Here is a 27,255-nt window from a genome sequence, read left to right as displayed (position 1 = left end):
AGTTAAAACATTAATCCAGTCCTCCACTAAGCAAAGGTATTAGCACAATTGGAAGCAGAACAGACTTGATGGTCCACTGGTCCCTTTCAGTACAGTAACTTGTGTTCTAGGATGTTTGCCATAATACATAAAAGCCAAAAAAGCTGAAGAGTGTGGAATTAAACAAAGACATGGAGCAGGTAAAATTCAGCCCACGTTAACCTGTCATTCCAGAGGACAGCCACAGGGTTCAGGGCCACCAGCCCAGTCTTTTGGTTGGAATGGTTGGAACAGTAACAGGTGTTCCTTCTGCACCTACCATGCATGAGAATTGACAGTAGTATACATTATTTATTAGTATACCTATAACTCCCACAAAATTGAATACATATATGAATATCAAAGAAATCTGCAGTTGGCAAAAGAGTTTCAATACACAGATAATTTATATGTAGGTATTTTTTCTTAAAGCAAAGTGAACTACATATTTAATTCTACAGTTTCATCCTTAATCAGAAAAGATGTTTCTTATTTTAACCTTCAGTTTTAAAAGATTATTCAGAGTCACAAACAATTCAAAAACTGAGAGTTACTATTTAGGACTGAACTTCAATAAAGCGATGCTGAATCACTGTTGCAGTCTGTGGGCACTGTCCATTAAGCAAGATTAGTTTAACAAAATCTCTTAAGAGCTAAAACTACAACCAGGTTTTGTCCACCAACACTAAAACCAGCATCAGTTTAAGTTTACTAAACTGAAACCCCCAAACATCACCCTGTGTTAACATTTGCAAAATAAAGCAGGGTGCATTTCAGTACATTTGTTACAACTGGACACAATGAAATTCTCATTTTGTAAGGTGAACTCACATTTCAAAATTTCATAATACAGAAACATTACTTGCATTATATATGTAGTAGTATACCTCAAACATGAAAACAGAAGTCTAGAGATATAACATGAAGATAATCTCCTAAAATAATAATAATAATGTCTTAAACTAATCAAATTTTCTGACAACACCCTTATTACCACCTTAATTGATCTGAAGTTCTTCACTTGTATCCCAGTGAACAATTACTCACATAAGTAGTCTTTACTTACTCACATAAATGGTGCCTACAAACTTTAGCGGGGTTACTCCTGAACGTAACAGCTCACCAAAGTTCAAAGTATATAGATCTTTCCTTAAAACACTTACAGAGAAATTTAAATGAACACTTGGAATTACTAACCTTACTTACTAGTTCATGATTTTTCCCAGTGTTACCTGTATCAATTCTTAAAACAGAGGGGCCATAAAATTTTAGGCAAAACAAGTTATGAGCAATACAACCTCATAAATAATAAGAAATCCAATAAAATAATGAGAAAAAAACTAACAAAAAAAACCCCTTAAGAGAATCTAGGATGACTGCTCAAAATATCTCTCCCCCACCCCTAAAAAACACACTTACACACACAGGTAATTACTGCTTACAGATTTTGGGGGAGGAGCTTATGTCCAGCAGTCACCCAACTAAGGGGAAGACCAGATAAATACTCAAGGGTGGCACTTGAAATCATCAGCTTCTGCTCACTCTCCAGTGGCAGAACTCCTCCTCAGTAGAGGAGGATTCAGTCCTCTGCCACTCTGCATTGGAGCTCCACAATGGTATGTCACTATTTCATTTTATTCTCTTTGGTTTTGAAGGTAACTTCTTCAGGATGCCTGTTTTCTGTCTGGGGAGGGAAGAGGGTTCATATTTAAGGGCCAGTGACAGCATCCTCACTGCCACAGGGGCTCTTTGTAAGGTTTCAACCTTGGTGAGACTTTTGCCACTGATGCTGAAGGAACCAGGACTTCATCCTTCATTTGCTACAGCATTAGACAGATGTAGTAAGATCATGGAAGTGTTTATGTATTTTCACTGAAAACTTTTCTTCTTTTCAGGAGTTTTGGTATATGGAGCTCCTGAACTTACTTTGGAGGTCTAGTTAAAATAGTCACTCTTTCTGAATACTATTGTCTTGAATAGGCTGCCACAATCAAAATTATTATTTTCCTAAGAGTGAGACTATTGTCTCTAATCTATCTATGCAACAGCTCCATCCTTCAGAGTGACAGGAATGCCGATTCCCTTTTTCTTAGAGCATTTTTCATAACTAGTGAAAGCAGACAGAAGTCAGAATAAAATATTGTTACTTTTAATACCAATAATTTAAGAAAACTCATCTATTCATGCTCCAAAACCAGAGCTAAACAGCTTTTCTTTACAACAAACTTTCTCTACCTTTTCTAACACAGAACAAATTTGGAAACATGCATTTACAAGTATCTTTACTGCTGCTGTTTTGTCTGAACATTGTCCATGGTGGTGATGGATATTATTCTGAGCGATATCAGAAACAATCCAGCATCAAGGGGCCACATTTTCTACCATACAATGTAAAGAGTCAAGGTAAGTTTACTCTTTTTTCATAATAAACTAGCACAATTATTCCTAGAGGTTCAATACATGAACAAAGGCTCTCTGTTTATATTACTGATATTCAAATTTCACTAATAATTTAGGTTTATTGAAATAATTTTATTACTGCAGAAAGAATTTACAGTGGCTCTGGAGTTACCTCCTACTGACAAAGATGCATGCCTGTCAGACAAATGTTGTGCACAATAAACACCAAAGGCATATAGAGTAGAAACAAAGCTCCAGATCTCTGCTTCAACAGTGGGAGTAACACAGCATGATTGTGTACATAATGATGTACAACATGGTAATTATTAATTTCTTGATTCACCACTGGGGTTTCTAGCAGCAGACCTGTCACCTAACACCTACCTACATTCAGGAAGAATTTTTACATTGTCATGTTATCTGTACCCAAGACAGGCATTAGGTGTGAATTTAAACACATATATGATACACATGGGCAAATGAAGACTCACTTAAAGCCTAAAAAGGCGAAATAAACGTACATATAGTTGTACAAATGGGTCATAAACTTCTGTATAGTTTTTCATGAGTGATTTAAGCTTATGTTTTAATTGTCAGGATAAGCACATACTAATATAACAATTCTAGCTTTAATATATTTTAAAAACCCTCTTCATTGCATAGATCAGTCTTACGGCAGCTTGGATAGGCAATATGTAACTGCAATGCTACATTGTTTCATCTTATTTCTGGTCATCCTCTCTGTCCCTTTAAGTCAAGCAGGTGGCTATCCCTAATGTTTGAAACTATTTAAGTTTGTTTTATTTTTCCATGCTTAGGCCAACATCTTCTTTAAAAAACTTGAACTCAAAGATTCTGATCCATAATGACTATTCGAAATTGTTATCACTAAAATTAAGAGTAGTGAATTTTCCTTGTAAACACCTTACCCCCTGAGAACAGCATTATTTTCTTTCAGACATCATCAGGCTATTCAAAATAGCTTTATTTTTTTTGCTGCACCCCATCCACTTTTAGTTGTAGTAATCACACTTGGGCGGAAATGAGGAAACTGAATGAGGGGCTCAGAAAACAGCAATAGCAAATAAGCTTCTTTTCTCCAGAAAAGGGACATGGGCAAATCTGGAGAGCAGAATTGCTGTTCAGGGCATTGCATCCACATTACCTTCATTCAGGGGGTTTTGATTCAGAATAGCCCTGCAGACAGATCCTAGGGACTATGTGATCATGAGCAGCACACATGGAGTCCAAAGAAACTCTGGTCTCATACCAGGTGGTGTCAGCACTGGCCCCATACCAATCAGCTCCAACTCACATGCTCCAAGAATCCCTGCAGTGAGAAACAAGTGAGAGTAGAATGGCTGGGAACCTTACTCCCAAAATACTCTCCCAGGCTGTACCAAAATATTGTCATAGTTTCATCCCTTGTCTCCAGCACAAGGACTTCCTGGAATCCTAGCACTCCCGGATCAAATTTAGGTACATGCACGTACAACTAGAATTCTCACTGAGTTTAATGCTGCATTTCCTTCTTTCTTCCTCATTAACTTTTCTTGTGTTTTTTTCCATGAGCTTACTCAGAATAATTTACATATTTATAACTCTTTTTAACTGAAGTATAATATTTACTTGGCTATTCTCTACCATACTTCACCCACTTCTCCTAATAGTGGTTCTTCTTTCCCCCTCTATAGAAAACATTTGGGAAGAGGGAAACCAGCAAGCAAGTAAGAAAGAATCAGGGTAGACAGAAAATGGTGTGAAAGGGGGAAATGAATTGGCCTGAACTAAGTTTTCACTTTATATACAAACACAGAACCTAATGTGGGTGAAAATTCATATTTAGAATGAGAATGATTACATCAAAACTGAGAAGCTTAAAATGCTCTCAGTTTAAGAAATGTAACAGAAGACTAGACCTCCATAGCAGGAACAGCCTACATCTTTAGAGACATGAAAGTCCAGTCATTCAAAGTGCTTGACAAATTTTGACTTGGTGAGCAAGCATTGCAGAAGGACTGTTATTCCTGAGTCTGGAAAACAAGCATCCTATAGAGTTTTTAGAAGAATTTAAAGAGGGAAGGCTGCTGAAGATCATCACTTCTAATGTGAGATGATCTCAGAAGAATAAAACAGGAGCCTACAGAACCAAATAAATCCAGCTTTTGTCTAGTGAGTTGTTCCATTTGCAAGTATCTGAAGTAGCAATGGTAAGCTTTTCATCATAGTTTACTTGTTCAATTTGATCACCAAACATTGACTTCTACAGATATAGCTACCAATAAATTATCTTTTTGCTTTGTATAGCTTTGTCAAAAAGCAGCCTGGAACTGAAATTTCAGTCTAAACCCAAACTGGTGAGTCAGGACAACACAAAATAGACCATACAAATTCTGTTGGCAACTAAAGCCTATTAAAGCTTCATCTAGTTTGGTGAAATTGTTTTAAAAATCATGGTCTTGACAGCTCTCCAGAACATAATTTTTTAACTAGTATTTCTTTGGCTTCAAATATTTGAAAAGCCCAAGTTGAAAACAATAATTGAATGAAGTGTCACTATTCAGCAATGCTTAAATAAGACAATACTGCCGGTTATGTTAAAGTTTACATATTTAATTCAACAGCACTAGAGAATGTAAACCAATTTTACATCAAGGTATGTGCTGAGACATGTAAAAGGGTAGCCAATCAATACTTCAATGTTCTTGGTATAAATTCTACTTCATTAATAGATTTAGCAGTCCTTTCCTCACAGGAATAACCACTGCTTTTAGGCAGCACAATTACTATTATAATCTAAAAGCAGCACAACTTTGGAACAATACACTCACAGAAAATCTCTACAACAACATGAGTGTGGACAATGCCTTTAGCATTTTAGGCAAAATTGGCAGGACCCACCACTCTGTGAACCTAGGACTGATATCTGCATCTGAAATATGGTAAAAGTAATAAGGAGGTACACTCTGAGCTAAAGTCTGATGCAATTTGTCACCAAAAAACCTCACCTTGTCAATATATCATAAATAAACCACAGGCCATGCTTGTTTTCCATGTGTAGGATTTTAACAGCTATCTTCCTTTTCATGGCCTTAAGACGGATGAGATAGGAAGATGTGCAAAATAAGCTGATATGCATTTGTGCTCATTTTATGCATCAGCAGAAAAGAAAATGCATTCTCTGCATTTTCTAGATAAGAAAAATTTCCCTGTCAATACAGGAAGAAGGTAACCTTGCAGATCCAATAACAAGCCAAAATCAAATGTATTTCATTTTCATAACCTCTATTATTTAAAAAAAAAAAAACAAACCCAATATGTAGAATAATAGTTTCCTCCTTCACCTCACTTTTGGCTCAACAAGACTAGCCACATATTGGAAAATGCAGTTTATTATCTAAAAGGCAGGCAAATAGTCATGGTATAAACTTTCATGTGTGTATATGTATATGTAATACATACACTGGTCTTTTCAGAGACTGAAAGGAAAAATTGTAGCTGATGCAATTGTTGATCAATTTATAATATTTGCTAAATAAGCATTCAATAGAATGTGTTGTCATTATAAAAAAAACAGAACTCAGGCTCTTTTTCTATCCTTCAGTTTTTATTTTTAAAACTACTTAAATGAACATCCATCACAGATATGTCATTTTGTTCTATACTGCTGCCACTTGTTGCAAACTGCTGAAGTAGTCTCACAGTCTCTCTGTGTTAAACTTGTATGTAATGTCCAACAAATCAGCATGCTAATTTCAACATAAAGCTGAAGGCTTCTCCAAAGCACACACAAACAAAACAGTGAGCTTGTTTGCTTAGTCCTCTATTTGTGACATTTGGTTAAGTGGCGCCACCTGCTGTTTTGGTAACTAAGAAAATGAAGTAGTACTAAAAATCTCTATAACAATGCCAGAATTCTGACAGCAATAAAATGAATTATCAGTTGTGACCTTGCCATAGTATGAAATTTTTAGTACAGACAAAGTCTTTCAGACAATATCTGAAAATATAACATTCATATCTTTACAAAAGAACTAGTGCCATGGGCCACTTTTGGAAGTAGAGTGCAGGGAAGAACAAAATTCTCACTACTTAAATGTAGAACCAAATTGTTTCTGAAAAGCTGCTGCACCTGCGCAGACAGCTTCCTGTGATTTCATTCATCAAGTCTGATGACCTGTCTGGGTTGTTTTTTTCCTTATTTAATAGTCTGCATCTACTTGCACAGCACTTTTTAAGCTCTTTGATGACCCTGAATCTATTGAAACAAAAACAAAAAAAAAAAAATTCTAGAGGCCCTATATCTCACATTTCCAACAAATTTGCATTTGTTACTTGTAAGGGCTTTTAAACACTTTTACTCTGAATGTCAGGTTCTCAATGACAAACACAGCAGCTGAAACTTGACTTTCATGAAGTTGAAGTTAAATTAACCCTTCATATATTTTACCGCCATACTACATTGCCTGCAAATATGTTGTAGATGCCCTGGTTGATCTGGTTTCCTCTCTCTCACAGGTGTGCAGGTAAGGGGGGAACAAGGACCTCCCGGTCCCCCAGGCCCCGCTGGACCAAGAGGACAACCAGGTCCTGCAGGAAAGCCAGGGTTTGGAAGTCCAGGTCCCCAAGGCCCCCCTGGTCCCCCAGGACCACCTGGGTTCTCTGCAGTTGGAAAGCCAGGAGTGCCAGGTCTACCAGGAAAGCCAGGAGCAAGAGGACTAAATGGTGAGAAAGGAGAACCTGGACCTGCCGGACTCCCGGGAGCAAGAGGACCTCAAGGGCCCCCCGGCACTCCCGGCCCTGCAGGACTCACTGTCCCTGGCAAGCCAGGACCGCAAGGCCCTCCAGGAGCTCAGGGGCCAAGGGGACCCCCTGGTGAAAAGGGAGAGCCAGGTATCCCAGGTATAAATGGACAAAAGGGAGAAAATGGATTCGGAATTCCAGGCCGCCCAGGTGGCAGGGGTCTTCCAGGCCCACAGGGACCCCGGGGTCCCCCTGGTCCTGCTGGGATAGGGAAGCCTGGTGAAAACGGCCTGCCAGGTCAGCCAGGTCTGAAAGGTGACCGAGGTTTTCCAGGTGCACCAGGAGCAGTTGGTCTCCCAGGTCCCCAGGGTCTCCCAGGTGAACCCGGAGAAGTTGGCATTGGCAAGCCTGGGCCAATGGGGCCACCAGGAGCAGCAGGTATCCCTGGAGCCAAGGGACATCCTGGACCTGCAGGGTTGCCTGGATCCCCAGGACTCCCAGGTTTTGGAAAGCCAGGATTGCCGGGGATGAAGGGACACAGAGGGCCTGAAGGTCCTCCTGGCCTTCCAGGACCTAAAGGAGACCAAGGTCCAGCTGGTGTGCCAGGAGAACCAGGACCGATTGGGCCACCAGGGAACATGGGCCCGCACGGACTCAAAGGTTTGCCTGGTGAGAATGGCCTACCTGGGCCCAAAGGTGACATGGGCCCTGCAGGCCACCCGGGATTCCCAGGGGCCAAGGGGGAAAGAGGCCTACCAGGATTAGAGGGAAAACCGGGATACCCAGGTGAGCAGGGTCTTGCTGGTCCTAAGGGACACCCAGGTCTCCCAGGTCCAAAGGGTGATACAGGCCCTGCTGGGCTACCTGGGCTACCTGGTCCAATGGGTCCACAAGGAGCCAAGGGAGTGCCAGGGACCAACGGTGAGCCAGGCCCCAGAGGGCCTTCAGGAATACCTGGGATCAGAGGTCCCATCGGCCCCCCTGGCCTGCCAGGAGCCCCTGGTGCGAAGGGTGAGCCAGGAGCACCAGGACTGCCAGGCCCAGCAGGCATTTCCACGAAAGGCTTAAGTGGACCCATGGGACCACCTGGACTCCCCGGTCCCAAAGGCAGCAGTGGTGAGCCTGGCTTGCCCGGCCCCCCAGGTCCTCCTGGTCCCCCTGGCCAAGCTGTAATCCCACAGATGCCCGAAGGCTATGTTAAAGCAGGAGGAGTAAACCAAGCTCTGACAGGGATGCCAGTGTCTGCTTTCAGTGTCATCCTCTCAAAAGCCTACCCTGCGGCAACTGTGCCCATCAAATTTGATAAAATCTTGTACAATAGGCAGCAACACTATGACCCCAGAACAGGAATCTTCACCTGCAGGACCCCTGGACTGTACTATTTCTCCTACCATGTACACGCAAAAGGAACAAATGTTTGGGTTGCACTCTACAAAAATGGTTCCCCAATTATGTACACCTATGATGAGTACAAGAAAGGATACCTTGACCAGGCTTCTGGCAGTGCTGTCATCGATCTCATGGAGAATGACCAAGTATGGCTCCAACTGCCCAATTCAGAATCTAATGGTCTCTACTCCTCTGAATATGTTCACTCTTCTTTCTCAGGTTTCCTGTTTGCTCACATCTAATATCCCACTTACCCTATCCTGACACATTCTCCTTCAGACCATTTTAACCAGGCACTGCTCTGATTTGTCCTTAGCAGGTCATGCAACTTCAATGTTGCAACAGGAATGGAGGAGGGAGTGAGAAAGTGGAAGAGAGTGGTTCAAACATAGTAGAATAATATTATATGTTTTTAGAGAATTGTCATAAAATAATTGTTTTGAATGATGATTAATTGTCTGACTGAATGCAACATAAAAATTTTATGAATTAATATAATGCACCAGTGTCTGTCCTTTTGTCCATTTTTTTTTCTTTTAAGAGGAAAATCAGAATGTCTAACTATCACAACTCATAACACAATAAAGGATGCTAGATCATACTTCACTATACTTTAATTAACTGAAGGCATTTTATTCCAAGTAAATGGCCTCAAATAAACCACAGCCACCTCAACAGCTGGACAATACACTTCAGGAACATTCTACCTCCAGCTTCATCTTTAAGCTATCCAACAGGAGACAAGAATTACAACCCTATTAGAGTGCATATAATAAACACAGTTTTCATTTAGTTCTGCTGTTCTTATTAATTACTAACTACCTTGCAGAAAGGTGGATTTACAAATTATTACATGTTACTGAAGACCTAAAGTTTCACAATATGAAAAAGCAACCAGATTTGAAGCCTAAAAATCCTTCCGACCTACTTTAATGCACATTGATGCAACAAACTAGTTCAATATTTTTAAATCTCCTAACATTCTGTAACATTCAGAGTACCATAAAGCAACATCGACCAAATTCAAACCTTAAAAACATATCCTCACAAGCATGCAGACACTTACAAAAACAGAACAGCTTTACCACCCCAAAACTGGAGATAATCCTTGCCCTGATTTTTCCTGAACAGTTCACTCCTAAAACACAATAGTGCGGGAAATATATTTTACTTATTTGGTAAATTTATCAGATGATGGCAATAATTAGTCAGTTGACACAACCATATTTACTGTACAAACATGTCTCACAAAAAGTTGTCATTTCATCAACTTGTTATGCTACTATGACAAGTTAATGAGTTATGAAACCTTAACATTTGATCACACATTTCTTCCAGTGACAGTTGCCATTCATGTGCTTTAAAAATACTGTATACATCAAAACCTTATGAACCCTTAAATCTACTACAGTTAGCTTTTTTAAAACAGAAGCTTTTAATCACTTGCACAGAAAGTATGTAGAATTATCTTTATAATACTTGGTAATACACCGGAATTAATAAAAAAGCTAGGATACCTTTTGCTTGATGGTTGATCCATCATTAGCAAAACTATATAATGTTTTGGAAACTGTAAACACCCACCACGAAAGTAACTGAAAGAATTTTTTTTCTTCCTTCTTTTAAGTGCTGTTGGATAAGGAAACCTGTAGTTTAGGCTATAATTCAATAAAATAATAAATGAACATTAGTTCAACAGCACTTCCCAGTATTTAAACATAGCACATCCTGCTGCCCATCCACTCTACCAACCTGGAACTTTTGTTTCAGAAACAGAGAAACTAGATATGGGAGCTGGAAAATAGTAGTTTTTTGGTTAACTAGTTCACATATGAAATCTCTGCCAATGCACATGCTTGAAATTGTTGGAGATGCTTGGTGCTCAGCAGCTCAGGACCACACTGACCTGTGATTCCAATCAACTTAGAAGAAACTGGGCCCAGGCAGCATTCTTAAAAGCATAGTTCACTAACCCTTATCATCCATCCATCCATCCATCCATCCATCCATCCATCCATCCATCTACTTTAAATCAGGTTTTGTGACTGTCTTTGTTCCTCAAAGTGGGACTTCAAATAAGTCTACAGCCTGGAATCTCATGCTTGGTTTTTTAAGTATTTTCATATTAAGTCTCAGATATTAAGTCACTAAGAAAGCAACTCTTAAAACTGAAAAGCTAGAGATGATACAGCAAACTGTGGCAAAAGCACAACTTATACTTTGATTTTAGCTTTGGATTTTCAGTTTAGAGGGGACCCTGAGAAGGTCTGTAAGATTTTTAAGTTTGTTTTTTAATATTTTCTCCACAAGAAGATCAGCAATCTATCTAAAGATAAAGCCCTTCCAAAACCACTATTTCTTCTGCATCTTGGATATTAAAGGAAAGAAAATCCAACATGAGATTCAAATGAAAACTTAAGAGCCTGTTATTGTACAAAATCACTTCCAAAGAAGTACTGAAATTTCTGAAGTCTTAAGTGATCAAAAACAAGAAGCACCCAAACAGTCCCTTCTGTATTTACTTGGAAAACACAGTAAAGAAATGTAACAAATTTACTTTTCACTTGCTTCTTTGGTGCAGTTTTCACAGTTAAGAAAAATAAAGATATCTCACTACTGCTATTTTGGCCAGAAAAGCATCTTTGCTTTTTGTTCCTTACATCTGAAGTTGCATAGTAAAAAGAAAACATACACATCACAGACATCTGGATTCATTATCTTCTGCCAAGACCATAAACTTGCGATCAAAAACATATATCCTAACAAGCCTTATTATGGGCAATTTATGAAGTCTGCTGCCATACCAGCCATGATTTTTTTACTTTCAAAATTAAATACAATCTTATAAACTGATTGAAAATACTACAAATATGTAATTTCAACTATACAGCCAGAGATGCTACAGTTTCCAGAAGTGTTAGGAAAATTACAGGGAAAGGCAAGTCTTCTGGAGAGAAAGTAGCCTTTAAGATAAGAAGTGTTACAAAATTCTGCTTTAAGAAGCTATATTTGGCAACATTCCCCTAAAAAAGCCATTGAGTTTTCTGTAAAAAAAAATCATGACATTGGAAATTTTCCACAAGGAAAAAATTATACAGTACTTCAAGCTCTTACTAATCCTCTCAAGAGCACACTTTGATTCCATAATACATCCACATAGCTTGACAGTGTAAAATACATTGCCTCATGATGTCTTCTTTAAAATTGCTCTTTAGTACTATCTATAAAACATCCACTAAATCAAACACAGTCAAGATAATGTTAATCACCTTACAGTCACAAACTATTCCAGTAGTAAGAATAAAGTATTGAGAATAAAATGAATTCTCACGTAATGTAATGCTTAGCTGGAATATCAATTGCAGAGAGCTCTCTTGCAGCTATTACTAGCTAAGAAATGACCACATTGCAAATATCTGTGCTCATTACTATCTGACACCATGCTTTTCTGATAGTATTGTTTCAAAGATTTTCCTTTCTTTTTCTTTTTTTTGAAAATATTTTTTGAGTTATTTTTCACAACAGAATGTCTAAAATAACACAAGACTATTTGGGAACCCTCTTCCTTTTGCAAGCCTCAGTTCTTCACTTCTTTCCAAGGAGAAGAGTGGGTTAATACTCTTCATCAAGCTGAGTCAGGACAATCATGCCTATCTGAAAGAGCCATCCAAGAAAAATATCATAGGGCAATTATCTAAGGCAATTACCATAGCTAAGACAATGAAAAGCAAAATCCATCAGACACCTGATTATGATCAAAAAAAATCCTGTGAAAAAGAGAAGGGACATAGAGACACAAGGGCATACTGACAACAAATCAAAGTGAACTGCAAACACTCAGTGGATTTTAAAAAATAAAGCGATCAGTCGTTCTGCTCCGCCACTGACAATGGCACCACTAGGACGGCGTTTCGAGTTGGGAACTTTCTGTCCCCTCAACCGACCACTTAATGAGTTTGCCTTTGAAATTTTACCTTGACTAACTGTTAATGAGCACTGCTTTTCTCTGAAGGGTTAAACCCTCTACAAGACATGGAGTGAAGTCAAAAGGATGTGGTTTTCAGGCCAGATTCTGGGCTATGATAGACACTGTGGCTTCCTGGTATGTAGATGCTGGGATCCAGGTTTGAGAGTTTCCTCAGGAAGTTATGTGAGATGTGAAATTGAGAGAAAAAAATTACTTTGTCAGCAGTGATAGAAGATTAGTACCCTTATTCTTGTATCACAGAGGGATCTGAAGCAAAAAGAGATGCTCCATGGGAATATCACTGGTAAGTGACACAGGAAGAAGATATCTCTGGTTCTTCTGACTCCCTGTTCAGTGCTTTAGCTACTGGACTATGTTATTAAATGGAAAATAAAACCACTATGAAGCCTTTCAAAGTGACGCATGACAGAGTATATCACTTCCTTGTATTACAATATTTGAGTAGTGCATATAATCTGTATTTTCACTTCTGATATCACTGAGCTTTATCCAAGAAAACTTGTTCCTGTCACTTACTAGACTTTCCGGTATTTTTAACACTCTTATGCATGCATGTGCCTCTGACAGAAGCTAGAAAGGATGAAGTCATATCACAAATTTTGTTTGCAGATTCCACATTTACATATAGAAATAGGTACCTGATTGATAGGTATAAACATATATGTCCAACTGTACACACAAGCAGACGCATATAAATAAAACTGAGCAATTACTTGTATGACTTCAAAGTTTAGGCTTTTTTTCGGATCTCATAAATTTACAAAGAACACTTTTAAAAATTATGCTTTTTGTTGCATGACCCACACCTTTAAAAAAAAAAAAGAGCTGTCACAGTTTGAAGAAAAGAATTAATAAAAATTCTAAAAAAATTATTACAGTTGATTAGTGTTGATTTTGTATCAGCAGAAAAGAAAGGATATACTTATTTTGTGTACAAATGAGTTCCCAAGGAAATTCAGAACTACCAGCCACACTCTAAGCTCCAATGGAAACACAGTAACAACAAACAAAGCAGTTTGGGAATATCTTGCTGATTTTTTACCATTTGCATCCTGGTATCAATTTCCATTTTTGCTTGGAATCTCTCTGAAACAATTTTGTCAATTACATTTGAAAGGAGTACAGCAAGTGGGACAGCTGAGGTGAACAAAAAGTGAGTTTTAAGAAAGTCCAAACTACACCTTGTGTCTAGGGAATGTTGCATCAACCAAGGTAATTCTAATAGTAGTGCAGAACTCAGAACTGAGCTGCATATAAACATTTTACAAGAAATATTGTTAAAAATAATTTCAATTAACTGCATGCACAAACAATGGTTAGCCTTTATTATCAACTTACTATTTTATATGCCTGAGAGTAACTCTGAAGTTATGTCTCTGAAGGAAGGAAAATATTTCTTGCTGAACAGTATACAAGACGTTTTCCAACTCTAATTTATATTACACTGTTACAATGTTGGTTTTGGGTGGAGAAACACTGTTATTAAAAATGGTCCTCTGCAAATGTTAGGAAGTTCAAAACCTCTCTATCGTGTCAATACTACATGAGGAATTCTAATCAAAACTAGAGCGCTAAAGAAAACCATCAAATATTAGTACCTGAATTTCTTTCCCCAATTCATTTTGGATTTTATATATTATTACAAGATCATAAGGAATAGATTCAAAACACAGTTCAAGGATGTCCACATCACCATATCAATCACTGTAAGAAACTATTTGTCCTTCTAAAAGGAGTTGAAATAGCAATAAAAATTGAAATATTGAGTGAAATAGCAAATCAGAAAAGTCATTAAAGATTTCAAAGCAGTGAAATGAAACCGAAATAGTTATGATAAAGATGTTTTATTCCAGGAAAAACATATGTTTACTATAAAACTATTTATAAACTTGAAAAGTAAAAGCTGTGCTGAGTAGCCTACAGTGTACTTGCAAAACATATTTGCTCTGGCAAGCACATGTAATATTTTCAGCTGTTACAGTGAGTCTTCAGTGAACCCACTTACCTTTAAAAGCTGATATTTTATAATTATGCTGGATAGCAGCCACCATGTCCTTCCAGAAGTCATATTTTTTCTGACCATCATGCTGTAAGTGTCAAAAGGAACCTAGTCATTATATCAAGTATCAGCTATTACAAGCTTTCATATTGAAACAGTGACAGAAATGCCATGAATTAACAAAATTATATGGAATAAGACAGTCTTAAGACAGTAGGATTCAGGACATCAGGATTCAGTAGTACCAGATTAATTGTGGACAACTGCAGACAAGTTATGTCCCTCTTAGAAGGTTACGATGGGAGGAGGAAGGGAAAAGGAGAAACGCTGAATATTTGTGAGGAACTCTAAAACATTACAGCCAAAAGGGGCATCAGCTATAACAGCAACTTACAGAATGAGCATTCCATCCCACTGACATTTGGGAAAAAGAAGTGCCCAGGACTGCAGATACTGAATTAATTAATTAGCATGTTGACATTATCCTCAGCCTGGCATTCATATCACCTTCCACCTTAAGAACTGGCAAATCCCTTTGCTATAATTTAGAGGAAATGCCCTTCTGCCAAGAACCCTACCACAAACATGGTATCAAATACTCATCCAGAAGCCTGGCTGAGCAGCACTTCATGGCATTGTGCTCTGAAGACTGCCAAACCCTAGCTCTGGTAGAAGGACAAGGGAAGGTGATCCATGATTTTGAACAGACACTTGCCATTCCTAAAAAGCTTCCCAGGCACAGCAGAGCTCCAGCTGACCTCAGCTTCCCCTTCAGCCTCTCACATGGGAAAGGAAAACCCTAACCAGCTGAGCCCCACAGCACTCTCAAACACCACAAATTTTAGTAGTGATGAATGAAACAGATGCAATTACACAGCTAGGCAGTATTACAGGGCAGAGGATTAGCTACAGATCCTGTAAGAGGTGCTCAGTTACACAGTAATTTGGCAGCAGTAAAGCAGGTGGTATAGTCTTTGAGTTTATATGTCATGGAAAGTATTTCTGTAATGCTGTCACAAGCCTTCCACTTCAGGATAAATTTCAGGGCAACTGTTAGCAGTTTCAGGGCACTGCTGCCCTCTGTGTATTGAAACCTGCACTGATACCTGAATAATGAGCCATTTGGTAAGCATAAAGCGTTTTGTAGAGAGGGAAATATTCAGAAACTGAAAAAAACTCCAAACCAAGACTCTTATCAGTGCCAAACAAAAACCAAAACCACGTGGCTTATATATACTGAAGCAAACTGCTATTTCAGTCCAAACCTGTCATGGAGGCTTCCAGAGAACAGTCTGCCTTTACTTTCACAATCAGCAAGCCACACAAACAAGGTCTTTTGCGCATAACTGACAAGCATAATTTGCTTATCCCCATCAGCTCTACAGGTTAAGGGCAGGAAAGATATGGTGCTGTAGCTTTCAGAAGTTTTTTTTTTAATCCATTCCTATAGCAAACTGCTACAGAAATAGATATAAGAGCTAATAAAGAGAAAAGGTTTCATATGTCAGCTTCAGCTAGCCAAGGATACTAACCAAGGGTGATTATTCAAAGCTATGAATAGAAGATAGTGGGGACCATCTCTCTAGTGGCAATGCAAGTAGCCTAAGCTAGCACTCTTCTCAAGACAGACAGATTCAACTGTCTTCCTCCCTCACACTCCATGTGGCTGACTTAGCCCTTAGTCTGGAGTTTTGGGTTTTTTTGCTTGCTTCTCTTAAAAAAAAAAAATCAGTGAACTGAACCCAAAGCTCCTCAGAGTGCTGTTTTGAGGGCAGATGGATACTAGCTTAAAACTGGATATACTTCCTTCAAAACGTTTGAACTCAGAGGAGACTAAAATAACTTAAACTAATTTCTTGCAAATCTTCAGCCACTGCATATGAGACATAAAGGAAAAACTGACAAACTGACCAATTCCAAAAAGCAGAGAGAAAACTGCATGCACAGCCATCCAGTCCACCATGATTTTGGTGTTATTACAAAATGTGATTTTATTAGTTGAACCATCAAGACAAAGCATTGTTTTGTTTAGCTCATCAGTGTGAAGATCAAAAACACTAAAAAGCTCCCATGCTTCGTCTGAAAACAGTAAGAGTTCTGGCTCTTACACAGCAAAAACAGATACATTTTTAACAGTGCAGGGTAGTACGGCATCCAACTCACATCCAAACCCATTTTGAACCCAAACATAGTAATTCTTGCATCTGCTTCCAGTAGAAAGCTTTCCTGGATCTATAATGTTGTCTGGAAATGGTAAGAAAATAGCACTTTGTAAGCAGGCTCACAGAACGGGAGACAGAAGGCTCTATTTTCTTTTAGAAATGTGGAAGAAGAAAATGTGATGGTTTCTAATCCTTCGAATGCAGCATTTTGCAGGCATGAATTCTGGGCTGAAAAGGCTGACCACTTCCTGGCTTTGCATCTTTCTCAAGCGGCTGATGCTAACCTTCCAGGGAATTACTGTAGCCCTCCTGTTGAAACAGGGCTGACATCCAATCAAATACTCGAGAACTGCTAGGAGATAAAGAGGTTGCATGACCCACTTCTCGTGGCTCTCCGGAGAAACAGCACGGGTTTAATTCCCTCTGGCTGAACATGGCACTGATCCCGGATCAGCGCTCCAGCCTGCGAACTCATACCTGGATGTGAAAGCTTACTACACGCATGCTATGATGTGCTTGCTCTCTCAATAAGTGGGTGATTTGTGCTGAGTCTAAATTAAATATAAAGTAAACACAATACAGGTGTCACAACTGCAACAGGTTTCTAAGCTGTGAACAGCTTAGGAGAAGGAGATTAATCAGGCAGAAAATTAAGAGTCTTACTGAGCACCTGTCCTGCACGCTTCCCTGATAAGCTCGTTTTAGCTAACTCTTCATGCAGCACTTGGACTTAGGCAGCAATCTACTCAGCATGCTATTTTGGAGAGAAGGTTAAAGCAGCAAGCCACCTAATATCCAGTAAGACCCCAGACACCCATCTCACAATTTGGATTTTCACTCTGCAGGCAAGGTTAAGTTGATAATTTTCAGGCCTGCAGCGTTTTGGTACCTCTGGCCAGAAGACTACCTCAGTACTCTTTTGACACCAACACTATTACTCTATGAGAAGAACCCTCTCCTACCTTCAGCTGCATGCAAGTTAAACATTCAAATCTTCTTTTACACAACAAAACAATTACTACCAAATTTCAAAAGCAGAATTTAGGACATTCTACCTACCTAAAAAGCACAAAAATGGTTCAAGCAATTGTATTTTCCACCTTAAGAATTTAATTTACTGTTTATTAGAGGGAAAAAGAAAAAAAAAAAAGATACTATGCCAGAGGTGTAATTATACCTGTGTACAAAGATCAATGTATTTAGGACAAAAACAAGCTTAAAAAAAGGAAGAAATGAAGCTTCATTCACTCTTTAACAACTTGCAAATTAGCAAATCATGTAATTCAGGAAACTTACACTATATTAATTTCAAGTAGAATCAAGCATAATTAAAGGAGACCTTAAGGACTACATTGTGCATATCACAGGGCAAACCTGAGGAAACAGCACGTTTCCATTAGTATCCTAGTTATTTGTGCCCTCTGGTGGAAGAACTTTTAGTTTGCACATGCCATGTAGCTACAATTATCTTCAGAGACAACTTTAATACAGTAAGTCCAACATGGAATAGTCCAAATAGAAAAAGACCTTGATGCTGTTCAATACCCAATTTGTATGCATTTAATAATGCATGCAAGAGATGTGGTGGTGGAAGAAAAAGATAATGCAATACAAAATTTTCAAACAATTCAGTTCTTACCTGATCTAAGCTGTCCACAACCCTTGCACACAAAAGAGCTCCTGGCAGGTCAAAATAATTATCATACAAATAGTATTTAGCTGGAAAAAATAATTAAAAAATATACTTTAAACACCCCTGTATTGTATGCTACAATCACAAATAAAAATTACATTTAGGTAATAATATAAGCTCCCATTTGGATTTTACTGATTATAAGCATTATCTGTTTCCCAATGTCTGTTAACAAAGGCTAACTTCTGATTGTCATAACTGGCAACTAAAAGTTGTTTACCTATATGAAGGCAGTGAGATTTCAATAAGACATTTTAAAATTCTAAAAGCCCAGGTGAAAGAAAAGGGGGAGAACCATGAGTTTTAGTTCAGGACAGTATCTTTCAACTCTTCCAAAATATCTATTTCCTTAGCAGTGAAAACACAAGGAAAGTGTTTACGAAGTTCACAGACACTTGGACAGGTCTGACACACTCATGTCCTTTGCGTACACATGCTGTGGACAGCACCTTGGCCCAAGGGGAAGTGTGTTCACATTATTACATCAGTCCTGAAAACAGAACTGTATCAGGAGGGTGCAAATGTCCCCTCAGACTATGGTCATGCCCAACTAACTCTCTTCAAAAAGTGAAATTACTTCACCAGCAATTTTTTTCCATGATCTTGTCTGTGCTGTCTCTTAAGTAAATTCAAGAACAACTCAGCAAAATGGGGATTAATATTCACAACAGAGACCAAGTGCATGTTTCAGTGAAAAAGAAAATCACATTTCCTATACGACCTAAGGAAACCTCTCTCCTCCTCCATTTTGCAAAAGATTGCCTGCAGTTTAGAATAAGCATTACATTTGCACTCAGCAAAATCTCAAGGAAAGTATCTCCATTACATAACAAAATGCACCTTAAATGATCACTTCCTGTGTGCTACTCTCAACTGCCAAGATCAAACTCAAACAGAGAGGAAACACAGAGCAAGAATGCAAACCTAACCACAGCTCCTTCAAAATGACTCCTACCTTAAACATAGGAACTTCAAATGCAAGGGGAGAAGTTCTGTTTCTAGACTTGCTTTGCTCTTTGCACCTGCACCTAGGCCTCCACTAATGGGACTGGTGGCAACAAGTCAACAATTAAGAAAAATTTAAGATTTGTCCTAAATGAGATAGGATATCAGTAAGCAGGTATTGAGCATTTGTATTGTACATCACTTGCCCCTCTTGGGTTCTGAGGTTCTGTCTCCTTATCATTACAATAATTATTAGTAGTAGTATTAGCATATTTATTATTATAACATTTCATTTCAATTAAAAACTGTTCTCAACCCATGAGATTTACCCTTCTTTCTGATTCTCCTGCCCACTGGACCTGGGCAGGGTGGGAGTGAATGATCAGCTGTATGGTCCTCTGTTGCTGGCTCGGGTTAAGTCATGACACTGGTTGTACCAGTCTACTTCATCAAGAGACACTGTGCCCATCACTATAACCAAAACATGCCTATAATGTCAGCTCATCTGTCTTACCATAAAATAAATACCATGAAATAAATTTAAGGTGAATTCTAGTACTAGAAGTTAAAAAAAAAAAAACCATAAAAAACAAGTCTTCCCCAATATATTTACCCGTTCCAATAATTCCCAGTTCAAGTATTTTTACAAATCTGTGTTAAGAACTAACAGTACAAGGCACTGATGGGACCTTTTGATGAGCAATTTCAAAGAAGAGGACATGCTAAAGTATAGCTACCTGTGCGTGAAACCATTCCACTGACTGTATTAAAATGCTTCCATTCCTTCCTTCCATATATCTCCAGGATCTCTTCAAGTGTCATGCTCTTTGTACCATGGCTTGCCCTGTTTGATGCATTGTTTATTAAAAAAAAACCAAAATAAAACAGAAGAGAGTTGAAAACATCCAAACTACAACTTTTGCAAAGCAACACACTGCAACTGTATTACAGTGCATGCAAGCTGATCAAAACTGACTCTCTTTACAGCTTAGAAATTTCCCAGGACCTACTAAGCTTTTATCATACACATTCCAGTTGTTGATAAAGGCCTTACTACACAAAGGTCTGGTTGGCTGGGGGCACAGCTACTGTGCCTCACCTGCTAACACAATCACTCTGTATTGCTCAAATGTTTTCAATTGTGTCAGGACACTCGCTATACTTGAGCTATCAATATACACTGCACAATAAAGCACAGTGCAGAAAGCCTATACATCATTCTGAAGCCTGGTAACATCAAGAATGCAGGGCAGAACTATGGAAAAGCGCTAGTTTGAGCCCTGCCAGCAGCTTTTTAATACATAAGTACACACAAGCCTTTTTAGGCATTAAAAATTAACTACTTGGACCATGAAATTTGGTCCCATTTAGAAGCAAATGCAGGCAATGCCAAGAGAGGTAACCCTGTACTACTCTTCCCTTTAATGAGGTATACTCTGTTATCTTGATTTCTGCATTTAGTACTCCAAAATTCATGCTATTAAATGAATTTTAGGATACACAGCAATGACTCAGAAGTATTTATTTCTTCTTTTAATGAGATCTGACTTTCCTAAGCATCTCTAAGCTCCTTCAGAGAGCTATCAGAAAAAAAAAAAAAAAAAAGTAGAGTCTGTCTTGCATTCTAAATTACACATACTTTCATTCTGCAAAAAAATTAGGGAGAAATGGAACTAGAATTGATATATTTTAGATACATTTACTTTTCAGATTTTTGATTCCAAATAGCAGTCTTCTATATTAAAAAAAAAAAAAGAAGAAGGCAAGAAAGAAGAACTAAGGATTTACTGAAAGTGACGACTGAAAGGAAAATAGCTTTTAAGTGGAAACCCCCCAGAATTCTGAAAGTGAATGTATCAGCTTCTGTGGTTAATTTATCTCGGGCTCTTTAAATTATAAGTTGCAAACTTGCAACATTTTGAATGTCTACAGCACAAAGAAAGCAGTCATTCCAGTCATCAGAATTAGTCATTAGTACTGCCTCCCAAGCCAGGTAACTCTCAATCCAAAGAAAAACCTTACCTAGGATTTTAGCAGAACTGGACAAACAGTACACTGGTAACCACCAAAAAAAGGAATTAACTTTTGAGATCAATGTGTCCTCAGAGTCTCAGATTTTATTAAAAATGAGACATTACTTACTACCAGCAAACATTAAAACATTACCAAAAGATTCCATATGTAACATTAAAAGAAACTAAGCACCACAATACCAAAGAGTATTCGAACTTTTACATCTAATAAATGAATGCATGCTGAAATAAGTGTTTGAAATATTTATAAAATTGAGAGACGGCATTTAGGAAGGAGATAAAATGTTAATGTATTTAACAATACAACATATATTTAACAATATTACCTTAAAACTGTTCCATCTTCTGCAAGTTTCAGGAAGTTTCCTTCTTCAAAGTCCAACACCAAGCCTTTGCAACTAAGAATAAGTTAATTTTAAGGAAGAAACAAAAAATTAATGCTTTCAGAGGACTGTCTTCTTATCTCTCAGTGATATGCAGTTACAGAAGCTATGGTGCTTCTGTAGCTATGATGCTACAGAAAACCAAACAAGTCCAATACTTCCAATACTTCCACGCTTGAACAATCCTCTCTATACGCAAGTGTGTATTATTACAATGAGGACTGGATTTTCCTTACATAGCAATATCCTACTAAATAAAGCCAGTTCCATGTCCAGTAAAGGTAGGGACTTAATATAGACTGGTTGGTCGTTTAAGGTCTAAACATATAAAACTAAGAAATGTGATATTTAAGTCACTTCCATTAATGAATTTTTTATTTTGGTGGTAACTCCTCTAGTTATTACTTGATTGATTACACCAGCTATTACAGAAAAGAGGGGTAGAACCTCACTCTAAATGAGGCAACTCAATAAGCTAAGAACACATGAATCAGAAGCATTGCAATGTTAGCCAGCACAAACAAGGGGAAGAGTTGAAAGCGCTGGAGACACTTGGCAGGAGTTTCTAATTCTCCCTAATAAATCTTTATCTTCCAGATTTGCTTAGGTTCTTTGAAAAATTAATTCAGAGTTCAGTGGTTAGAATACAAATGAATAAACAAGACTGAGGAAGCAATGGCACCTTCATCCTCTATGAGGCCCCCAAAGGAAAGAATATATGCTGTGAAAGCAGCAAGCAGATGCCAACACTTCATGAATGACTCCTGGGCAAGAAGTAATGACACACTTGCTACCAGCACTTGCAGGTCCATGGAGGACTTGCAGGTCCATGTTAATGAACCTCCTGCTTCAATAAAAGACCAAACCCAAGATATTTAGAGCTGACAAAAGGATTTCTTGCATCATAGGCCTCAAAATATGATAAATAGATACATTGCTTGTCTCATGCAAGTTGAAACCAATCTCATTGGAAACTGTCCAGTCAAATACTGAATTGTAAAAAACCATTACACAAGAATACACACATTCTTAAAAAAATAAATCTGTGTGTATCTAAATCTAATGATTATTTCGCCTTCAAGTCTCCTCTCCCACAGCCTAGCTAATAACATCATAAAGTTAAAAGATCAAGATTCAAGTTAAGTTCCTGCTCAGAGACCACTGAGTTCAGAGCAGGAACTTGGGTTTCAGTCTTTTTTATCACAGTTTTGTGCCTGATGTGCCACCCAAGGACTACCTGCTGGCATGTCACCTTGCCGTGGCTTCTCCGAAGGCTGTTGGGATTAATCTGCCTTACACAAACAAAACGACATCTATTGAGGTAACAGGGACTAAAATCTGATGGTTACTGTTGAATAGAATGTAGAAGACAAAGATGATACATAAAATAAGAGAGCGAGACTAAAAGGCTTGTGTCCAGAAGCTGGAAGCACAGACACAGCAAGCTTGGATGCTCAGTTCCCTCTTCAAAATACCATGTTAGAAGTATCTCATGACAAATACTTCTTAGAACAAGTATTTGAAACTGTAATTTTGGATTTATCTATTGGGCTTGACAATCCTAACATCAACTGCCTAATAAATGAAGCTGTTCTGAGCTTTGTAAAAAAGTTACGGTGTAAAGGAATGACATTATTTTCAATGTACTCACCAGAAGTCTAAGCTGTCTGGAGCCAGAGTCAGCAAGTCTTCATCATATCCCTTCTCTGTTACCAGGTACTGGGCAAAACTATCATATATTAGCTACAAATTAAAAAAAACCAAAACATTCCATTCATTATATCAGTTAAGTGAGATCCAAAGACACTGCTTCCTTGAAAAGGGGCAAGATGCAAGTGTTAATGCCTCCTAAGCAAAATCAAACCATGGAGCTAGGGGCCCTGTCCCACTGCCTCCCCTGGCAAATAGTTCCTGAGGTTATTTCAGTCATGACTGGAACACATACAAGAATTCTGATGCAATGCAACCCAGATTACAACATTCTACTTTACAGTCCCTGTTCTTCAAGACTGTTGGGAAATCAAGATGGTAAGTACTTAAAGGCTAGTCAATATTTTCCCCTCCCCAATCATCCTTTTTGCTTTATTTTTTTTTTCAATTTAAATTTTGTGGTTACTGAGATTCAACAAGCAGCTTCTAAACCAGCAAATATTTATCCTTATGGGCATTTTAAAAGCATTTGAAAGAATTAATTTTGAAGAAAATGGGCAACTACTGAATAAACAATTATTTTCTAAGTTTAAATGGCCTAGCATGACACTCAGCAATGTATTAATGTACTGTGCTGGTAAAGTTTTACGAGAAGCTCTATGGAGATGCTGCCATGTCCTTAAAGACTATCCAAAAATAGTAATTGCTCTCTTTTTCTTATGGTTCTTTCATTAAAGTTGTTCCCTGGCCTTTTTTCTTTAATTACAACAGATGCTCTTGGAATTAGTATGAATAACGTCTGAGAAAGACAAATTATGAAAGACACTGTTGGAATAGTAAGAACTAACTATATCTTCAGCTGGGCCTGTCAACCTTTTAAAGTATTTCCTATTTCCAAGAGATAAGGAGGCATGCAATGAGAATGTGTCAATCTGCCTCTGTCTCCTGTGAGAAGATGAAGAGTGTACCAAATTTAGTAAAAGTTTTGGGATTTTTTTTTCCACTTTGTTCATCGGTTGCTTAGCTTTTTAAAAAAAACTCTTATAGTTATCAATTGTCTAATGTTTGCCTTCATCAGAGAGAATTTGTGTCAGCAAGAACATGCTTGCGTATGGCAAGAATATGGAAGGTAAGCCTAGCGTTACACAGTTTCCACCTAGAAATTTAAGAGCTCATACATTTTATTGTTACTGTTGAATCCGCTTTCAGAAGCAAGATGCCTCTCCACTTAAGTTCACACATAGCTAAGGGAAGCAATGCACTTTTTCAGCACAGGATGCCTATTAATAAATGGGACAGCTCAAAACATTTGTTTCTATACCAAATTCTAAAATTATCTTGCAATTAGCGTGGGAGTCCTGTGCAGTGCAAAATGTACTGTAAGTGAATGGAGACAAAGAAAGGGGGAGAGTGCGACACCATGAGCATCCGCGACACAAGACAGCTCCAGAACAGAGTCGTGACATCAACAGAGAAGGACGAGTCAATGTAAGATTACCAGGGAGTTGAAAAACGAAAGTGACAAGGGCGGGAACGTGCAGCACAGGAAGCAATTTCTCTTCGAAAGAGACCACAGGGCTAAGTCAGAGATGCCGCGTGCCTCTGAACTCGGCGTTTTATCACAAGCACCACAAAGTTCGCAAAGGTCCAAAGCGCTGCGGGCTCCTCACTCTGCAGCATCTCCGGATTTAGCCGGCGGGCTCTACCTTTTCCTCATCGCCGCTACGGCCAGGAAAGAAGAAGCATTTTCAAGGAACGCGACATGGCTGTCCCCTCCGCTCGGGCAAAGAGGCCTGCTGAGGAAGCGCCCGGCGAGAGATGCAATTGCGATTCTCTTATCTTCCGCGGATACCTAAGACAGCCGGCCCCGGGCTCGCTGCCCCCGCTGGAGGGGTCCCGGCCCCGCGCCCCGGCGCTTTGCCTCCGGCGGGGCATGCTGCGGGAGCGGGGCGGAGCGGGGCCCCTCCCGCGGCTCCCGCGGCCGCGCCGCGCCGCCCCGACTCACCCGTGCGCTCTGCGGGAGGTGGTACCGGCAGAGCGTGTGGTCCAGGTCGAAGCCCACCACGTCGCACTCGGCCAGGGAAAAGTGCTGCTGCATCGCCGAGCCGCCGCCGCCGCAGGCGGGCGGAGGAGGAGGAGGAGAAAGAGGCGGGAGGACGAAGGAGCGCGGGCGGCGCTTCCTGCGGAGCCGAGCCGGGCAGAGCGGAGCGGGGCCCCCGGGACACCCTCGGCCCGGCCCGCTCCGCTCCGCTCCGCCCCGCCCCGCCCCGGCGGGGCCGCAGGCACCTGCGGCACAGCCCTCGGCGAGCCGGAGATGGAGGGGCGGGCGCAGGGAGGATGGCCGGAGGCGTGTCCAAGCGCTCGAATTCGAAAAACACGCTTCCCGCCGCGGCTTTGTGCGCCTGGGAGCCGGCGTGGGAACGGAGCGCGACCGCTCCCCTGGCAGACCGCGAGTCTTCGCGGGGTGTGCGCTGGGACCTGGTGAGCAGGGAGCAGGCAGGGAGCAGGAGCCAGCCTTGGTTAGTGACAGGACAGCCGGTGCCACACCTCCCGGGGACGATTAGCGTATATAAAAGTAGAAAAACTCTACTTATTCGTTATGAACCCTCAGCACGTTTGTGATGACACCAAACTGTGTGGTGCAGTCGACTCCCTGGAGGGAAGGAAAGGGATGTCATCCAGAGGGACCTTGACAGGCTTGAGAAGTGGGATTGTCCGAACCTCGTGAAGTTCAACCAAGTGCAAGGTCCAGCACCTGGGTCAGGACAATCCCAAGCACAAGTGCAGGCTAGGAAGTGAATGGACAGAGGGCAGCCTTGAGGAGGAGGACCTGGCAGAGGAGAAGCTCAACATGACTCGGTAATGAGCACTTCCAGCCTAGAAAGCCAGCTGTGTCCTGGGATGCATCAAAAGAAATGTGGGGAGCAGGATGAGGGAGAGGATTCTGCCCATCTACTCCACTCCTATGTCCAGCTCGGAGGCCCCCAGCATAAGAAAGATGTGCAATCTGCTGGAGTGACTCCTGAGGAGGGGCACAAAGAGGACTGGAGCACCTCTCTTATGAAACAGCCTGAGAGAGCTGGGGTTGTTCAGCCTGGAGAAGAGAAGGCTTTAGAGAGACCTTACAGCAGCCTTCCAGTATCTAAAGGAACTTACACAAAAGCTGGAGAGCGATTTTCTACAAAGACATGCAGTGATAGGACAGGGGCTTTAAATTGAGGGTAGGTTTTTATTAGAGGTAGGGAAGAAATTCTTTCCTGTAAGGGTGGTGGGGCACAGGAACAGGTTGTCCAAAGAAGTCGTGGATGTCCAATCCCATGAATAGTTAAATGTTATGTTGGATGGGGCCCCAAGCAGCCTGGTCTAGTGGAAGGTGTCCCTGTTCATGGCAGGAGGGCTGGAACCAGATGATCTTAAAGGTCGCTTCCAAGGCAAGCCATTTTATGATTCTATGTATCCAAGTCCCTGCAGGGTGTACTGCATACAGTAAACAGCACTATGCTGTACTTTTGGCTGTGGAAAAACCAAAATTCCATAGGTAATTCCATAGCTACATTTTCATTTATTGACAGTTTTGGTAACCAACAGCAACAACAACAACAAAAAAGAATAATATTAAGAACAGTACAGTCTGTGTCCAGAATACATAAACAAATTAGCTTTTGATAAGTATCTGCTAAATAAATAATGCTGTAGAGCAATTAGAAAGAAAGTGCTGTCTGAAAGAAAGTACTGCATTTGGAGAAAAGCCTGCAGATGAGGGTTGTATTGAGGTAGGCTTGTTCTCAGTGGTTGAACTTGAATCTAGTTAAGACTGGACTCAGGATGCTAAAATAACAGGGATTGACAGCC

General features: G+C 39.8%; 2 protein-coding genes across 2 annotated transcripts in view; one reads left to right on the top strand and one right to left on the bottom strand.

The window, feature by feature from the left end:
- The window catches only part of NT5DC1 (5'-nucleotidase domain containing 1), a 125,943-nt gene extending 100,291 nt beyond the window's left edge, over positions 1 to 25,652 (bottom strand). The window contains exons 1-6 of the mRNA XM_041423881.1: positions 25,409 to 25,652; positions 23,405 to 23,496; positions 21,697 to 21,768; positions 20,075 to 20,181; positions 18,339 to 18,418; positions 14,544 to 14,625 (exon numbers count right to left, since the gene is read on the bottom strand). Coding sequence (XP_041279815.1) covers positions 14,544 to 14,625; positions 18,339 to 18,418; positions 20,075 to 20,181; positions 21,697 to 21,768; positions 23,405 to 23,496; positions 25,409 to 25,501 — 526 coding nt within the window. The 5' untranslated portion in view covers positions 25,502 to 25,652. The remainder of the gene's footprint in view (positions 1 to 14,543; positions 14,626 to 18,338; positions 18,419 to 20,074; positions 20,182 to 21,696; positions 21,769 to 23,404; positions 23,497 to 25,408) is intronic.
- Positions 2,283 to 8,864, top strand: COL10A1 (collagen type X alpha 1 chain). The gene is made up of 2 exons (XM_041423880.1): positions 2,283 to 2,421; positions 6,937 to 8,864. The coding sequence occupies exons 1-2, from the start codon at positions 2,283 to 2,285 to the stop codon at positions 8,790 to 8,792; spliced, it is 1,995 nt and encodes a 664-aa protein (XP_041279814.1). The 3' UTR covers positions 8,793 to 8,864.
- Positions 25,653 to 27,255: the final 1,603 nt, after the last annotated feature.

Source organism: Onychostruthus taczanowskii, unplaced genomic scaffold, assembly GCF_017590055.1.
Source record: "Onychostruthus taczanowskii isolate IOZ18803 unplaced genomic scaffold, ASM1759005v1 scaffold8, whole genome shotgun sequence".
Lineage (NCBI taxonomy): Eukaryota > Metazoa > Chordata > Aves > Passeriformes > Passeridae > Onychostruthus > Onychostruthus taczanowskii.
This window is presented reverse-complemented; position numbering and strand designations above follow the sequence as displayed.

Bases quoted from the DNA above. Each gene is read 5' to 3' on its own strand.
- COL10A1 (XM_041423880.1), top strand. From the start codon at position 2,283: ATGCATTTACAAGTATCTTTACTGCTGCTGTTTTGTCTGAACATTGTC. The intron at 2,422-6,936 runs GTAAGTTTACTC...TCTCTCTCACAG, and splicing joins ATACAATGTAAAGAGTCAAG to GTGTGCAGGTAAGGGGGGAA.